This window comes from Colletotrichum jinshuiense, chromosome 3 (assembly GCF_051148585.1).
Source record: "Colletotrichum jinshuiense chromosome 3, complete sequence".
In the NCBI taxonomy this organism is placed as follows: Eukaryota; Fungi; Ascomycota; class Sordariomycetes; order Glomerellales; family Glomerellaceae; genus Colletotrichum; species Colletotrichum jinshuiense.
In genome coordinates this window covers 2,081,660-2,099,313 of record NC_139310.1, presented here as the reverse complement: position 1 = coordinate 2,099,313, position 17,654 = coordinate 2,081,660, and the positions used below count along the sequence as shown (strand labels likewise).

At 59.7% G+C, this 17,654-nt stretch overlaps 4 protein-coding genes across 4 annotated transcripts; 1 reads left to right on the top strand and 3 right to left on the bottom strand.

Annotated features, from left to right (window-relative positions):
* Positions 1-1,734: 1,734 nt before the first annotated feature.
* EsH8_III_000587 (ferritin-like domain-containing protein) lies at positions 1,735-2,752 on the bottom strand (the record flags this gene model as incomplete). The annotated part of the gene is made up of 2 exons (XM_083262312.1): positions 1,735-2,524; positions 2,583-2,752. The coding sequence occupies 2 exons, from the start codon at positions 2,750-2,752 to the stop codon at positions 1,735-1,737; spliced, it is 960 nt and encodes a 319-aa protein (XP_083122799.1).
* Positions 2,753-7,220: 4,468 nt separating this feature from the next.
* EsH8_III_000586 (mRNA-binding translational repressor SSD1) lies at positions 7,221-11,554 on the bottom strand (the record flags this gene model as incomplete). The annotated part of the gene is made up of 4 exons (XM_083262311.1): positions 7,221-7,260; positions 7,314-8,662; positions 8,714-11,232; positions 11,389-11,554. 4 exons carry the CDS (start codon positions 11,552-11,554, stop codon positions 7,221-7,223), a joined length of 4,074 nt encoding a protein of 1,357 aa, XP_083122798.1.
* Positions 11,555-14,180: 2,626 nt separating this feature from the next.
* On the top strand, positions 14,181-15,873 carry EsH8_III_000585 (GLE1-like protein-domain-containing protein; the record flags this gene model as incomplete). The annotated part of the gene is made up of 2 exons (XM_083262310.1): positions 14,181-15,041; positions 15,094-15,873. 2 exons carry the CDS (start codon positions 14,181-14,183, stop codon positions 15,871-15,873), a joined length of 1,641 nt encoding a protein of 546 aa, XP_083122797.1.
* A 540-nt stretch (positions 15,874-16,413) lies between these two features.
* EsH8_III_000584 (t-SNARE) lies at positions 16,414-17,259 on the bottom strand (the record flags this gene model as incomplete). Its single annotated transcript, XM_083262309.1, has 2 exons — positions 16,414-17,098; positions 17,213-17,259. The coding sequence occupies 2 exons, from the start codon at positions 17,257-17,259 to the stop codon at positions 16,414-16,416; spliced, it is 732 nt and encodes a 243-aa protein (XP_083122796.1).
* Between the last annotated feature and the right edge of the window lie 395 nt (positions 17,260-17,654).

The following is a 17,654-nucleotide window of genomic DNA, read 5'->3' as shown; positions in this document are numbered from 1 at the left end:
GAGAGAACCCATAATCGGCCCAGACCCGCCGGCACATACCGAGGGCCGCTGCGAGCCCCAGTCCCTTCCAAAGGCTCTACCAGACAAAATACCATTTGCCGATAGTTTGAAATAGCCACGTAGACACTGGCAACAACCACGTCTTTTCCGTTTCAAAAGCCGCCCCTTTCCGCACCGCTGACTCGGCCACACCCCCCGAAAGCTTGCTGAGATGCATCGCAGGCGCCGCCCAGAGGCCCGTCGGCTTGTCCTGACGTCCTCGCCGGGGCCAGGAACCGGGCTCGCGCCCGCCGAAGAACCGGGCGATTCATACGCCCTTCACATGCTGACTCAACTTCCGAGTCGATCAGGCAGGCAGCGGAACCCTATGCCTTACGCGCGTCGTGCAGGCGCCGCAGCCAGTCCCGCAACATCGTACAGAACTGTTCACGGCGCTGGGCTTCTGAGGGAAAGGTAAAAAGGAAGAAAAAAAGGGAGACCCTACCATTCGATTAAATTAAGATTTTGAACCAGCTTCGGTACAGAGTGCCGAACCACCCACCGGACTTTCGTTTGCAAAATTTCCCCGCGCGGCATGGGTTCGTGATTATTCTTGTCTTTTTTATTTTTATTTTTATCATGGCCCACGATGCCTTGGAAAGGTTACTGCTGTTCCGCATCAGCCAAGATGATAACTTCCCCCGAAACCGCCTGACTTTTCCCAAGGGGGAGGAGGAGCATTGCGCCCCAAGACGCCAGATGGAACCCGGAAGTGCTTAAACGGCATATCCGACCCAGGGAATAGCCATCAAGTTCGCAAGGGGGAGAGAGGGGGAGGGGTCCCACTGACTCGAAGAAGGTTCGGGAGCCAGTTCCGACCCCCAGGCACACCAACCTTCCTCCCCCCCACGAAACCGGGTTTGGCTATCCAGTCTATCCTAGCCCGCCAGCCTTGGTTCTACAGCCTACGGTCTGCGGCAAACAGCCCTCTTCTTTGCGGCTCAACTGAACACCTCTCGCATCTCACTACGCAAGGAAGCCGTGTTTGCAGTTGGGTAAAGATAGCTCGTCAATTGTGCAGGTCTTTGGTGGCATCATCTTCTGGAACTCTGATTTTCCCCTGTCCTTCCGGCTCGCCCATTGTTTCTCTCTCGTTCTCTCTCTCTCAAAGTGTCGTTCGCATGCGAAAGGGGCCGAAACATACTTTTCAAAGAAAATCGTGCTTTATTCTGCTGGTATCATAGAATTTCTTCCGCTGTCCCGGGACGATTTTTCCGAGCCCTCCCCCCCCCTTCATGATGATGTCCGTGTCGGTCAGACAGGATTAATGCGCAAATGAAATATGATGTAACAAGACTGTGAGAGAGATAGACGACAAAGGAAAATGAGTTACCAGTTAAACAATACATAAGTCTTGAAATAGACCTCTGAACCCCCGTTGGGAATATATATAATATGACAATCATATATACAGGCCATCTATCCAGCCAGAGAAGTGAAAATGTTTTTGTCGAACTGGCGGGGGGCGTTTGAGAGAGTGAAGAATCAGGAAAGACAAAAAAAAAGTGGTCGACATTTTCGAAACTGGCTGCTTTTGCTCTTGACTATCCAAATTCCGTTGTCGTAAGCGAGGTATCATACGCTTGTCCCCCTTCCCTTTGGTATTTGACACTTCGGGATTAATCAACGCACACCCGCCATGTCCTTTTCGAGCCCATCGCTTGAGCGACCATAGACCCCAGCCATGGGACACGCTTACGAGATAGTAAGCACCATGGGACCAGCCACAATGATATCATCGGTGAGGGTGCCGGCCATGGGGGCCTGGTTCGTAAGGGAGAGGTAGACGATGCCGCTGAGACCCGGGGGAACGACGCAGCCCTGCTGGGGGGTGAAGGGGGTGAAGGCAGTGCCGCCGGGCTGGAGGCCACCGGTAGTGAAGGCGCAGGCCTTGGCCTGGGGAGCGGAGTCGGCCTGGAGCATGATCGGGGCGCCAATGGCGACGGCGGCGGGAGGGGCCGGGGCGGTCATGGTCAGCTTGGGGAAGGGCTGCAGAGCCAGGTTGGAGCCGGCGGGGCAGGAGACGATGAAGGGCGCGGCCAGGGAGAAGACGGCACGGACGCCGAGAGGGGCATCGAAAGCCTGGGGAATGGCGATCTGCTTGGAGGCGGTGCGGATGAAGGTCTGGTGGCGGGCCTCGATGGTGAGGATGGAACCAGCAGCGCCGAGGATGGCCTTGTCCTTGACGAGAGGGGCAGCACCGAGGTAGGCGGCGACACCGACGTTCTCGAGGACGGCGGCGGTACCGATCATGCCGGCGGCGTTGGTGAAGCCAAAGTTGTACTGGCAGGGCTGGACGGGCTGCGCGCCGGCCTGGGCAATGGCGGATTGCAGGAAAGAGACGTGGGACAGCTCGGTGGCACCAACTTGTTGCAGGTCGTTGACCTGCTCCTGCGACAGACCGAGGGCCTGGAAGTCCTGGGCGGGAAACTTCTGGAAACCTTGCTGGTAGAAAGTTCCCTCGAGCCATTCCAAAGTAAGAGCGCTGTGGGACCGGCGTGTTAGTAAGACTTCCCCGGCTGTGTGTCCGGGACGCGACTCACAATTGCAGAATATCAATATCCGTCAATCCGGAGGCGGCAGCACCGGCCTGTTGCCTCTTGGCCAAGTCGTAGATCTTCATCTGCTCCTTGTTCAACTTGGGGCCGAGGGGGACGGCGGTGGCCAATGCGGCCAGGGTGGCGACGAGGGCGGTCTTCATTGTGAAAGGCATGGTTGATTAAGTCGGGGGTTGTTTTCTTGCAGTTATTCTCGTCCTGAAACTTCTTTTTTTCTTTTCGATTGACTGTTCTCCTGGACAGATATTCGGGCGATGGTGAAGTGTGTCGATCGGTGCCACCTGGGACGGTCGATGAAGTGAAGGATTACAAGAATAATTAGGAACGTCGTCCAAGGGAGTGACAGTTCGTAGTAAAAGTCGGAGGCGAAGGAGAGTGGAAGCAAAACCGGTGGACCAGAGAAAGCAGACCAGCGCTTTTGGATAATTGGAAGAAGACACACAGTGAACGGGATGAAGAAGAGAAGGGAAGAGGGGCGAGAACAAACGACCGAGGGCGGGAAACACGCGAGCAATAAAGAAGGTTCACGGTGGCCCGCAGGTTGGTAGCCCCATGGCGCATCTCGCAGCCACGCATGGCCGTTCTCACGCCTGCTACTCTGCTACTCGGGAGGGGGTCGGATCTGCTCTGGTCCTTGCTGGGGACCGTCTGCGGCTAGCTTTCTTTCCGTCGTCGGTTCACACGGGAGCCCACTATGCGGGTAGCAAGATACGCTCGACCGCGGAGCTTCAGACCCGACAGGGGTGCAGGGAGGGTTCAGTAAGCAGGAAGCTTGCTTCCCGAGTTGGCGCTGGCACTGAAAGTCAAGGACTATAGCGCTCGCCTCTGGTGCGTGCGGTGCGACGGTGCGGTGCGTGTTAAGGGACATGGGAAGGGGGGGATCTAGCGGGTAAGAAAGCACCCCTTGGCCAATCGCGTCAAGGGGGGTTGGGGGGTTGCATGGTAAGAGAACATGGCCGAAAAGTTCAGATGGCAGCAAGGCCTTCCTCCCCCCTTCCTCTCTCCGACGCCCAGGCATGGATAGGCATGGAGGCACTGTAGTGTATCCATCCACTGCTACGCTGCCGCACGTGTGCTATAGTAGGTAGGCGTGGGTAGCGAGAGAGAGAGGGCTCTTTTGCAGGTTTCGTTTCGCTGCAGTTCAAACAAGCTCAGCGAATCGGAGGACGGTCGCGTGGGCACAGCACCAATCACAGAGTGCGGTCTGAAGGAGGACGGGGTGGGGGGGTGATTGGCCTGGCAAGGGACCTAATTGACTCCTCGATTGGGACGAAGCCCGTTTCCAGATAATGCAACGCCCCCTGCCGAGCTTGTTTTTGCGCTTCTTTTTCCCCGACGACCTCTGCATGCAAGGGTTTCCGCGGGAGGGTTTTGGAGGCAGAGGGGCGGAGAAAGGGCAGGAACAACCCAAATCCCCCTCGCTCGCCACTGTTTGGCATTGCAGCCGAGCCAACTTTGTTGCATCGCGACCCCCAGCCAAGCCCAGAGGTCAGCCCGGGTCACGAACAGGCCGTCGGCCGAAACCAATGTGATACACCTCCCACGTCAGAAACCCCGGTCCGTGGCCGCCCGGGCCCTCCTGTCACTGACACCTTCTGCCCCAGCTGATTGGCCGCCGCCCCGGTGGCGCACCTGCCGGCAGAACCTCGCAGGGCTCTGAGGCGGTACGTACCGTTCATATGCAGGAACCGTCTCTCGGTAACATCTCTTTCCATGCCTCGTCAACCCGGTCTTCAGGGCCGTCCATTCTTCACCTTCCCCTGCCGGTCTATTGTTCCCGTCCATCCCATACCATCGGAGCCGGATAACCAGTCGCACAAAGGCGCGGCGTCTGATTGCGTTCCTGCCCTCCGCGCCTGCATTCAACCAAACGCCTGGCGCAGAACACCACCCTCGTCCTGCGACACGGAGACAGATCTCATTTCCACAACCACCGATGACTTCTGACGTTGCCGCCTGCACCGGAACGAAATTAAGGCCTTTGGGATTTCCCCGTATCGCAGCCGCCCAGGATGTCACGCACCAGTAGTCCACGCCGATGATCTGCGAGCCGCTCCTGCGAGAGGAGGCCTTCTCTGCTTCGCCTTGCCAATCACCAATTCGTGATGCTGATAGTCGTGCTCTGGCGCACTGGCGGCCCGCCTCCTCTGGGTCTGCTGCAATGGAGTAAGAAACAAAGCGACCTGACTCGAGGGGCAAATCTTGACCTGGCCCGGCCCGGCCTGGTCTAACCTGACCTGATTCGGCCTCGAGAAACGTAATACTCGGGCGTTTTCCCATGCCTGCGCATATCCTCTTCGCAGAAACAACGGTAAAGGGAAGCCAGAATGGGCTATCTCAGCCCAAAGCCGTTAGGCATCTTTTGCAATAACTTGTCGTCTCAATCCCAAGACCCATAGCAGGAGTGAGGGCAGCTTGCAAAGTTGCGTCCAGAGCTTTGACCTCGTTTCCCCCGTGGCCGCCAGCTTTGTCTAAACCACCTCAACACACGCTGGCCACTTAAGCTTATTGGCCATGGAACACCCCTCCCCGGGCGGCTTCCTCAGCGGAGACTAGCACGGCTAGTGTTCCTCGCATATTTGTGCAACATCAGGCTCGGTGATTTTCAGGATGCATCCAATAGCTTGGCCAAAACCTGCAACCGCGGTACCCAAGGTTCGACTTTCCCTCCTTCTCTTTTCTCGCACATCCCAGCGACACGACACCGGATGGTCGCTAACTATTCGACACTCAACCGGCTAACTTCGGCAAGCCAAGACTTCACAAGGCTTACAATCCGTTTCAAAAGCCTCTCCAGGCTTCGAACCATCCATTCGTCCCAACTTCCCCCACGCTTCATCAAGCAAAAGAAAATGGAATAAACAGAGAGGAAAATTTCACACTCTCGCCCATGGCTCGTCCGGATCCACTCGAGACAAGCTCCTGTCCCCGTCTACCCGTGACCCGAGCCGTGTGTGGGAGTTGCAGCCCATCTTCTCTTTTGCCCACCGACGAAATTGTTTCCGATAAGCCGGCCCCCTTCGCAGGCTCAACCCTGCCAGCAGCCCTTCGAAACTCTAGAGCGCGATGGCCCCAGCTTCTCCTGCTTGGCCCAGTTGAGCACACATAACATTCTGACTCCAGCATCCTCACTAGTGTCCTCTATGCGCGCGCCTGACACAGTCCGCCAGCGGCATCTTTCAGACCCCGCGCCGCCGACCATTCGCCGACGTTCATATTCGGTCAGCTACGCGACCCCCGTTCAGACCATTGGAAACAACTAAAGATTTTTTCTCCTCGCTTCCTGCCCCGCAGTGGTTTTGCCGCCCACGACGTCCTGGGAAGAAACGAGCAGGAATCGAATCAGCTAATGCCTCACCTCGCTTTCCCAGCAAGGCGGTAATGTGCTGCGCCTCGCCGCCCTTCAATGCCATGCTGCCGAGGCTCGCAGCTTGCAAGAAAGGCAAAAGGGACGCCCGCTGAGAATTACAAACAAAACTTTTCCGCCGGAGGCCGGAAAGCAGCACTAGTCAGAATAACAACCCACGGATGGACGACCCCGTCTCAGCCCTACCCTTGGGGGGGGGGGAGGTGTCGTATTCGGCATGTTCAAATATCGTGAGTTTTTGAAATGGATCAATGGAGTGTGAGAGAGAAAGGAAAAAAAGGAGACGGAAGATCTCCCATTCCGTCATCTATCTATATGCACGTAAAAAAGGAAAGGGTCGATCAGACCGGGCCATTCTGCTTCGGCGGCAGAATGGGACGAAAAGGATTATGCTCCCTGGTGATCGCCGCGTAGATCTCACTGAACATCATGTAATCTGAACTTTGGACTCGTTGCAGATCCTCCCTCCCTCACTCACTCTACCTCCCGCAGCACCGTGATGGCCCTCTCCTTCGTACCGCAGTCGACGAGGGGTGGTGGGGGTTGGCGACGCTGGACCTGCCTGCCCTGCCAGCCCTGCCTTACAAGCTTATACTATAGTCCCACCCCGGCCCCGTGTCTCCCGGCCCACTTATAGACCTCGGCCGCCCTCCCTCCCAGGCCCCGACCCCCCCTCGGGGGGGGCATGGTCATCACGTCAGTTTCCCAAACCGGCTCTCTTTTCAACCACCGCAGCTGAAACTCCTGCCGCCTCCCCCCCCTTGGAGCCCACGACGGCAAAAAGCCCAACCCGCGCCGGCTCTGCAACGCTCAGCGTGGCGCAAGGGGTGCCCCGTCACCCATGACGGGACACGTAAAAATCCAATGTGACGCACTCCCAGGGCGCTCAACCACACCGTCGTTCTCCATCCTTCCTGTGCCTGGACAATCCCCTTCGGCGAAGCAGCACCTGATTTGTGTGTTGGGGTGTAATTGGATGTGTCATTTTACTACCTGATGGGCGCTATCTCTACTCTTTCTTTCCCTCGCCCTCCTCTCAGCTTCCGACCTTTGGTGCTAAATAACTCGTCCTGGGACGAAGATATACTCCCCATTATCCTTCTCTCTCATGATGTATCGTCCCATGTCTCACCCAAACTTTTCTACACCATTCACAATGCCGTCTCCCTCGACAAGACGCACGACACGCTCGTCCGCCACGCACGTCGTGATCAATTTGTGTCCTGTGTAAGACGTCATACGTCCGAGACACCGTTTTACAGAGCATAGGGGTTCAGTGACCGGATAGTCAAGCAACTGCAGCATATTAGTATATATCCCGGGACTTCGCTGGTGGGCCTTGGACTTACGGTGGGCTCTTGGAGAGATCCGTCTTGAGAATCACAGGAACCCTGGTCATCTCCGTAACATCTTGAATGTACTCGCCTCCCTCCTCGCGCAGCTTGAACAGCTTGAGGTACTTCTCCTTGTTCGTCAGGCGGGTCTCCGGGGCCTCGGGCGCGGGCACCTTGGAGTCGGATCTGGTGCGCTGCAGGGGCTTGGAGCCCGCGCGGGTCGGCGATCCTGGGACGCTCTGGGTAGGCCTCTCGGCCAGCGAAGCACCGGCCATGGCCTCGGTAATATCCGACGCGTTGTCGTCGTCATCGTCGAAGAGCGCATCGACATCGTCGGTGGAAATGGTGCCCGTCTCCGTCTGCTTGCGGGCCGCCTCTTCCCTCTCCTTCCTGACACGCTCGGCCTCTTCCGCTTGACGGGCAGCAGCCAGGGCGTTGGCGTTTCTGACCGATGCGGCGGCCTTCGGGCGCTCATCTTCGGGTACGTAGGCGGAGCTCGGCACGCCCTTCTCCCAGTACAGCTCGAGCACTCTCTTCTCCTTCCTGAACTCGGCCTTCTTGAGAGGCAGCTGATCGCAGTGCACGCGCTTCTCGAAGCCCCACTCGGGGATGAGAACGTCAAAGGCGGACTCGTACACGCAGACAATGATGCCTTCCGTGATGAGGTCGCCGTTGACCTCCTGGCGCTTCTTATCCATGTTGCGGCACGACTCAATGTGGATGCTCTGCTCCTGGGCATTCTGCGCAGAGTCCTTCTTGGTGTTGCAAGCCTCAACCGTCTTGACCAGGTTTTCGAGCTCCTCCGTGTACTCGATCTGGCCCTCGGAGAGGGCAGCCTCGAGCTGTCGGTGGACGATGATGTCGGCGTAGCGCCGGGTGGGGCTGGTGAAGTGAGTGTACAGCGGCAGGTTCAGGGCGTAGTGAGGCCACAGCTGCTTGGCAGTCTTGCCAGCAATGAAATACTTGGCACGCTGCATCGACTTCAGGACGAGCGCCTCCATTCCCCTGCGGATGTCGGCATCGTCAACCTTGAAAAGGCTGTTGTGCAGGCTGCCGCTGCCGGACGTCTCGACCTCGTAGCCAATCGCGTTCATGCGATCAGCAAAGGTCTGCAGGCGGCGGGCGTTGGGCGGGCCCTGTCGGCGCAAGAGGGCCTTCTCGGGGAGGGCCTGGGCAAGGCGTTGGGCAATGTAAGCATTGGCCTTGTGCATGAGCTCCTCGACGAGCTCGGTCGCGGGGCTCGAGTCGAAGATGTTGTGCTTGATGGGGATGTTCTCGTCATCAAGCTGCTGCAGAAGTCTGAGAGGGGCAATGGGTTCACCGCCAGTGCCGACACGGGCCTCGGTGAACTTCTGGGCGACAGCCTGTGGACGTTAGTAAGACTTCTTCATATTACGTCACCAGGGGGTGCTTACGTTAAGAATTTGAATATCCTTGAGCTGAATAGACTCGTGCTTCCAATCGCTCTGACCGTTCAGAGCCGCATCAATCTCATCGATGCTAATCTTTGCAGTGCTCTTGATAATACTCTTGCCAACCCAAGCATCGCCCTCAGAGACGGAGCCGTTGTGGGGGTTCACGCGGAAGAGCACACTGACAGCGAGACGCTCCTCGCCGGGGGCCAGGGAGCAGACCTCCCCGCCAATCTTGGGAGGAAGCAGAGCACAGGTGCGGTTGACCAAGTGGACGGCGGTGCCACGCTTCTTGGCCTCGCGGTCGACAAGCGAGTTGGGCTTGACAAAGTGGGTGACGTCGGGAATGTGAATACCAATGTCAATCTTGCCGTCAGGCTGGGTCTTGATGTGAATGGCGTTGGCGAGCTCGGGAGATCCGTCGAGGTCGAGGGTAACGACCTTCTCGTCACGGAAGTCCCGGCGAGTGGCGAGGGCAGCCTCGTCCTCCTTAGCGAGAGACCAGTCCTGCAGACCGACGCTGCGCAAGACAGCCTCGGAAAACTCGTCGGAGGAGAAGTTGTTGTCGCGGAGAAGGGCGTCGGTCTCCACCTTAAGGTCACCCATGCGGCCCAACTGCTCGACGAGCGTGCCGAAGGGATGCAGGGAGGTGATCGGCCAGCGCTTTATGCAAGCCACGAAGATACGATCCGCATAGTCCTGGTGCTTCTCCACGAAATCACGGGGCGCCTGCTCCGTGGGAATGGCAATGAGCGGCACACGCTTGTCGGTCGGCTTGAACCAGACAATCTTGGGCTTCTCCTGCGAGCGGTTGTCGTGGTGTCGAGAGTTGCCGCCATCTCTGGCGGCTCTCTCGGCCTCCTGCTTCTCCTTGGTAGCCTGGCTGCTGGGGCGGAGCAGACCGAGGGTACCCGAGAACATCTGGCCAGCGACACGCTCGATGACGGCCACAATGTGACCCGCGTAGAGGGGCTTGGCCTCATCGTTGATTTCCTCCTCCTCGACAAGAAGCAGGCTTTGGCCTTCAACCTCCACGTCGTCGTTCTTCTTCTGGGTGGGGCGCTGGCGCAGACTGCCGCGACGGCGAATGCCGCCTTCCTGCTGGGTGTTGTCATCGTTGTTACCGGATGATTGGTTCTGCCCGTTGGTCGAGCCGGACCGGGTATCGGTGATGTCCTTGCGCTTCTTCTTCTCCTCCTTCTCGCGCTTCTGGGACCAAACCTCGTCGACGTCGAGCAGCTCGACGGCGACGAGATCACCCTCAAGGGCACGGTTGCGATCCTTGCTACCGCAAATAAAGATATCAGCATCGAGCAAACCGTCCTGGGTGGAGACGTAGGCGTCGCTGCGGTTCTTCTTGTTCACACGAAGGATACCAGACACGAGCTGGCCATCGCCAAGAAGAGCCGGGAGGGTGGCCTGGGGGAGATAGGGGGTGAAGAGGGTCTTCCTCTGCTGCTGCTGCTGCTGGTTTCCACCGAGCTGACCGCCATGCTGACCGCCCTGAAGGCCAACAAACTGCTGACCGTTCATCTGGGCAGCCTGGAGAGCCTGCAGCTGCTGGATCTGCATGGGGTTGAGCTGCTGGCCAGGGTACATCTGGATGGGGAGCATCTGGCCGGGCATCTGCATCAGCTGAGGCTGGCCGGGGTACTGGAACGCGCCGATGTTGGAAATGGACTGGTTGATCGAACCACGAGTGCGGTGGCCCGGCTGGAAGCCGCCCTGATCCTGGCCTTGGTTGGCGCTCTGGTTGCGCCAGTTACCGTCGAAGTTGCGGGAACCGGACCTGGCGTGGCCGCCGGCGGCGCTGCTCCGTCGGCCAAAGTCGTTCTGGCTAGAGTCGCCAGAAAAGCCGCCGCGGCCTGCACCGCCGCCACCTCCACGGCCGTTGACAGCCATGCTCTGGCTGCGGCCATGTCCACCGCGCCCGCGGCCAGCGCTGGTGCCCTGGGCGATCGGGGCCTCGGTTTGGGCCGGGGCGGGGGCGGGGGCGCCACCGTCGGCAGCGTTCTCACTGGAGCCGGGGCCGGGGAACTGGAAACCCGACGTCGTGCGCTTCTGCTGGGCAATTTCTGCCGCCTTCTTCGCATCGGCAAGCGCCAGGGAGTGGCGTCTCTGGTGGCCACCTCCGGCGCCGCCACCACGGCCTCCACGACCACCGGCGTTTTCCCTGCCAGGAGCGCCGCCGGCTGCATCGTTAAAGGTCGAGCCGGACAGGCCCGAAGAGGGGGCGGGAGGCGGGCCCATTCCCATGTTGGGAAGTGCCGACTGATTACGGCGATGTGACATTGGCTGGGTGGGGGGACCTCCCATTGAGACATTCTGCTGTGGAAGCTGTTGGGGGAATTGGAAGGCGCCCTGCGTCATACCCGGCTGCAGGGGATTGAAAGCACCACCTGGGCCGAGCTGTTGCGTGGGCGGCATCATCCCCATGTTCATGTATTGTTGCTGAGTAGCTTGAATCTGTTGCTGCTGTTGCTGCAACAGCTCAATCTGCTGCTGGATAGCTAGCTGTTCCACTGCAAAGAAGGCGTATCGTCAGCACCGGTCTAGGTTTCATGTGGTTTCCCGGGAGGCGCGAGTGGCGATGGAGGCCCGCACCCGCGTCAGGAGGCCGACGGGGAGCTCTCGACAAGGCCAAGCTGGATGATAAAGGGGGGTTTGATGGAACTTACTGCCCGGATTGGCAAACATGCTCATCAACGGAGTCAGCTCGGAGGGGCTTCTCCTGTGCGCGATGTGAAGCCGGCGGCCGGTAGGGCCTGGGACGCCGCCGGTTGGCGGCTGCGGCTGCTGCGGCTGCTGCTGCGGCTGCTGTTGTTGTTGCTGCTGCTGCTCCATGGCGGGCAGTCAAGCAGATGAAGGATTGGGTGTTTTTTTTGTCTTGTATTGCACGTCAAGTGCGTCGGTGTTGGATGGACGGGACGGATGGGCAAGGAAGGCCGCGTCGGACAGAGGGCGTCGGAGTTGGCGTCGATGAGCTTTGTGGGATGATGTGGCACGTATTGACGTATGTGTGTATTTGCGTACTAAAGACAGTGGAGAACTGGGATGGATGTGGTTTTGGCCTTGGCCTTGGTTGGGTTTTGTGGACGTGGTGATTCAAGGAAGGTAGGTTGTTTGTCTGATCGATCGAAGATGGATCGAAGAGGGATTGGATGGGAGGGGAGGAGAGGATTGGGTTGTCGGCGAGACGAGCGAGGTGGAAGGGAAAGGAGCTCGCAAGGAGTGTGCGAAGTGATGGTTGAGGTGGGAAAAAACGGATGAGGCAGACAGACGTGAAGAGAAGACGAGGCAGGATGGGAATGTCCTCTCTGGGAGAGACTGACGGGGGGGTTGTTGCGAAAGGCGAGTCGGGTCGGGGGGGGGGGGGTGTGGGGTGGAGAGAGCAGCGAGGAGAGCAAGGACGGCGACGGTGGAGGAGGAGGGACAGGCAGGAGCAGCAGCTCAGGAGAGGTGAGGAGCACTGGAGTACGGAGTACCTTGCACACTAGTGGGAGGGAGATGCACAGCAAGGCACAGGGCTTGTATTCGTAGCTAAGGTCTGGTCTCATACCGTACGCGGGTGGCCTGCCCTGGTGCTGGGCTGCCCGGTTGCTGGTTGCGTTACCGTAGCGGACACATTGGCATTGTAGCCGGCTTGGCCCAGCAAAGCTCGCGCCCACGCCGACGACTCGGGGGCACACACACGTCTCGCCCATCACAGGGTGACTAAGACGAAGCAGAAGCACGCACTGAGGTGATGGACGGGCATTGCCTCGAGCTACCCTACGTAAAGGTACCGCGAGCTACGGCACGCTGGTCTGGCAGACAGGTAAGCATCGGGGTACCTGGTCGTTCCCTGTCCGACTTGGGGTTGAGGTCAAGACTCAGTCAAGTCTCCAGTCGAGTTCGACGCGAGTGGGGAGAGTCCACGCCAGAGACAGAACCAGGTCAGGGCTCCCGGGGGCGAGGACAGGTAACTGGCCGGTACCTCGGATACTTGGCTGATCAGTACCTTGCCGTAGCGCCGCACCCTAACTTCGACCTACAGGACACCTCTCACACACACACAGACAGCGTACCGCAGTCCGGATACGTAGGTCGACAAGGAGCGAGCCGAGGGGACGGTGGGACGCCCGCCAAGTCGCATCTCCCCCAGGTACCTTGGCTCCGGGCACGAGACAGCCAGCGGCAGCTACTTGCTAGGTACATTGGCGGCGGCAGCTGCCACCACCACCACGACACGATACGGGGGCGGCCAGACGCGCTACGCAGTAGGCCAGATGCAGGGCACATGTCGAGGGGAGACGGCACGCCAGTGTTTCCGTATGGACACACAATCGGCATCGATAGAGCCCTCCCTAGTCTAGCCTCGTTGCTTCCCTCCCAGAGCTCCAGCGCCGCCTCAGTCATCCCGGAGCTGCCATTGACAGCGTCCCCCAGCGCAACAGGTGGGGTGGGGCCCGCTACGTACCTCGCTGGCTGCTTTTTCTCCTCAATGCCATCACCTCGCGCCGATCCGAGGCGGGAGGTCTCTGAGGTATCCTGTTCCGCTCTCAGGCGCTCTGTCCAGCTCTACGGCCGTGTGTTGGTGTCAAGCTTCTCTGTCAGGTCAGAGCCAAAAAAACGCAGCATCGTTAATTAGCTGGGGCAAGGCAACGCGAGACGGCCCCGATTCAAACATCAGTCGACACCTCTGTTGGAAACCAACCTGGCCCGAGCCCCCCGACTCGACTCGACTGCAGTCCCAGAGTCCAGAGAGTCCAGAAGCCCAGAGCCCCGGAGCTCAGAGCTCAGAGGAACCCACACCCACACCCTTGACCGCCCGGCAGTAAACCCTTCGAAGGGGGAGAGCCCACCCACGGTCCGACCAACTAGCAGAGACGCTATACCGCAAACCGCTGGCGCCCAGAGCCGCCATTCGCCCAACAAGCTGCTGTCGTATCCGCTTGGGTTGCGACCGCGGCGACGTCTGTCTGCTTTCCCTCTCCCCCCCATGGAGCTGCGAGCAGCAGCGCGGGCCCAGGGTCGCAGTGCAACAGGGGTCGTCGCTCCCAGAGTTCCCAAGGAGCCCCAGGCTGCCGCGAACGGTAACATTTTCCCACATCAAAGCGCGCCTGATACATCGTATTATTTTTCTTTGCTCCACACCAACACGCAGCCCAACCTGAACTCGACAGCAGTCTCGACCTTGTCCGCTTGACGACACCGCTGACCCAAACGACCCAAAAGAGCGAGAAGCACAGCCTCGTCTGGACTCCAACCATTGCCCGACCGAGCCTTGCCTCTCGCCGACCCTGACGGACGTCACACCCCTTTTTTTTTTCCCCTTCCCCCTTGGAATTTTATTGGGTGTCTGTTTTGTTTTTTCGGCTGCCGGTGCAATTTTGCATCCCGTGAGTGACCCCACCGCCCGATGCCGTAGGGCCCGGCCACCACCAACCACCACCACGGCCGAGACTGGCAGTTATCTGTGCCGCCAACCATGACACACTCCTCTCCCTCGCGGAGGAGCCAGCATAACGGCCATATCAAGTCCAGTCCCGAGCGAGGCTACTCCGCAGACTTCCTCACCGAGAACCGCAACTCGGAACTGAGCCATCGCGATGCCCTTGCCGCCGCACAGCTCGAGCATGAGCGCGTTCGACTCGCTGCGTTGAGAGTCTATGAGGTGCATCAATTGCAGGAGGAGAAGCAAAGACTGGAGGCGGAGCAGCGCAGGATAGCGCAGCTGCAGAGAGAGGAGGAGGAGCGGCTAAAGGCCGAGGCAGCGGTGCGCGCCGAGCAGGAGAGGCTCAGGGAGCTCAAGGCAAAGCAGATACCTCAACTGCCTCCCGAACCTGAACCCCAACCACCGAAGCCAGAGCAAGCCCCGCCAAAGAAGCAGCAGGAACCCCAGCCCAATGGCACGAGCGAGCCAGCGCCGGCCACAACCGAGACCGCTGCGCCGGCAGCGGCGAGGCAACAACCGGCTCCCTTGACAAGCGCTCCGGCGCCAGCCCTCCAACCCACGAAGGCTCCCCCGGCGGCACCTTCACCTCCGGCGGCAAAGGAGCCGTCCGCCCCGCCGGCTCAGGTCAATGGGTTCCAAGCAAAGCCCGCGGAGCCTGCGCTGCCGCCCAAGCCCGTCGCTCAGCCGGTCGCGCCAACGCCCGCGCCCACGGCCCTGCCGACTGCCGACCGATACACCGAGATACACCAGGCTCTCAAGAAGCTGAGAAAGGACATCGAGGCTCTATCAAAACAACCCGGGTCCCCTTTGAAGGGCAAGCTGGGAGACATGCGGAGGCAAATCAGGAAGTCGATCGGCCAGCTCACCGCTGGCAAGGGGGCAAACGTCACTCCCGTAGGTACCCCGAGGCGGACGGTGTCGGTGGAAGATGCTAACATTCTGACAGATCAACACCATCAACATGGCGCTGCGCGAGTCTCTGGACGGGAGGGCGCCCTCGCCGCCGGTTGACGCGAGCATCTACGTGCAGCAAAACAGGGAGCCGGTCGAAGGGGCTGTTCACAACGGCCCGCAGCTGCCGGCCCTGTTCGTCTACCTCCTCAACATCCTCGCAAAGGCAATCATCCAGCAGTTCGCCAACGAGGGCGGCGCGAACCCCAAGTCCGCCGAGCCGGTCGGCATCGTGACTGCCCAGATATTCTCCAACAAGGACTACCAGTGGCGCGGCGGCTCCCTGATCGACATCCTCATCGCCAAGTTCCGCGTGTCGTGCCCCGTCCTGTTCGGGTCCAGGGGCAGCGACAAGACGGAGAACGGCCGGAAGGCCATCGGCTGGAAGAGGGAGAACGGCAACTGGATCCCCGAGCAGGCGCACAACGACAGGATGACGGGCCTCGGCGCCGGCTTCGCGGCGATCGCGCTGCGGGACTTCAGCAAGGCGTCCAAGACCAACCCCTACCCGCCCACCAACTACTGGAAGGCCATGGCGCAGATCGTCAACTCGCCGCCGCAGCTCGTCTCCAACACCCAGTACATTGTGCTCAAGTCGATGATTGACGGCCACGAGCAGCGCTTCATCAACTTTTACGGAAACGCCGCCATCGCCGCCCTGCGCATGGCCCTGGTGGAGTTCCCCACGAGGGCCCCGCCGGGGGCCACGGCCGCCCAGGCCTTGCAGGTGCTGGCCGACGTTTTGAGACGAGACTCGGGGTTGGACGTGGCATGATGACGGGAAATCGGGCATAAAGAGAAGAAGAAGAAGAAGTAGAGGAAAGGGAAAGAAACAAGAAGAAAGATACCTTTGTACACCAGCTGGGAGGGGACGGTCGGCTTCTGATATCGGGGACGGGTGGCACACACACACTCTGGCGTTTCTGGAGACCCAAGCACTGGGGCACACATATACACAAAACATGGCGAGAACTGACTTTGCAAGGGCGAGAGGCCTAGGTCCGGTCCGGTTCACGCGCGGAACGGGCGGTGTTGTAAACGGGAGGAGGATATTCACACAAAATGACGGATACTTAGGAATCGCGTATCGTTTTTTAGTTAGATGGACGATCTACCAGAACCCCGAGTTATGACCTCCCAAAAATACAAATTGAAAAAAAAGAAAAAGAAAAAACCAAAGTGATAGACGCTCCGTGAAACTCCTTAAACCCCCATTCAGCACACTAAGTGATCTTGCGGCGGCTCGCCCCTCCCCTTCACGGAGCTATCCGCCCCCCAAGCCCCCGTCTTTAACAACAAACCAAAAGGCCGGACTCTAGAGTATCAGCAGCAGGACGAGCAGGATGATGAGCACCATGATGAGCACGGCGATGCAGCAGCTGCTCAGGCGGTCCTCGTTGCGGCGCATGACGTACTGCAGCTTCTGGACGCCCGTCTGCAGGCGGCCGCCGACGCGGTCGGCGACGCTGTCGACGACCTCGAGCATCTCGCGCTGCTCCTCGAGCTCGCGGCCCATGTCGTCGGCCTGGCGGCGCAGGTTGCCGACCGTCTGGAACACGCCGTCGAGGTGCGTGTCCTGCTCGCGCATCATCTCGAGCTGCTGCTGCTGCTCGAACTCGGCCGCGTAGTCGTCGCCGCGGTCGTCGCCGTCGGCGATGGCGAAGGAGCTCGGGTCGGGCAGGTCCGACCCGGCGCCGCCGCCGCCGAGCTTCTTGGCCAGCTCCTCCCGCATGTCCTCCACCTCGCCGCCGACGTCCTGGACCAGCCGCTTGCGCCGGGTGATTTCGGACGCCGACAGCCCGAACGCCGACGGGTCCGACTCGACGGCCTTGACGGACTCGACGAGGTCGGCGAGGTCCTCCGCCAGGGACGCGAGGGCGGACTCGAGGTCGGAGCGGGCGGAGGCGAGTTCGGGGGACGTCGGGGACGTGGAGAGGGAGCGGATGCGAAGGTACGAGGTGAAGAGGGGTCGGGTGGAATCCAGCTGGGAGAGGACATCTCTGCGCGCACACACAAACGTCAGTCAGTTCACTTGTCCGTTTGCTCCTCCGCCCGCTTGATCTTCCTCGAGAGGTAGGCACCGGGGGATGGGGGGCGTTGGTAGGCATGCTTACTGCTGGACTTGGAGGAACGGATCCTCCTCGTTGGCTGAGGACATCATCCTGGCGATGGGGGTGTGGAAAGGCGCATCCGTGGACGCATTGGTTTACGGGGGTTGGTCGCGATGTTCTCAAGCGGCGATTCGAGCTTGCCTGGGCGACTGGAGCTAAGGGGGTGCGTGGGTGGTTTGGGCGATCTGTAGTTAATTTACCTTTTGGGTAAACGCGGCTGGGATGACGTTTGCGCGTGGTCTGGCCGGTGCAATAAGCTACAGTTACGGCTAACCTCCCGTCGTCGCCTTACTATGCTATGTATAGTAGGTGCCCACTCTCCCTGGGAGGTCACTGGTCGGTACTTTCTGGCCAGGTACCTTTGGGGGAGACGTGCACGGAGATTCTTCGGCACTGAACTTGCAAGAGGGTCCACCGAGAAGCCTCACCGACGACCGCATCCACA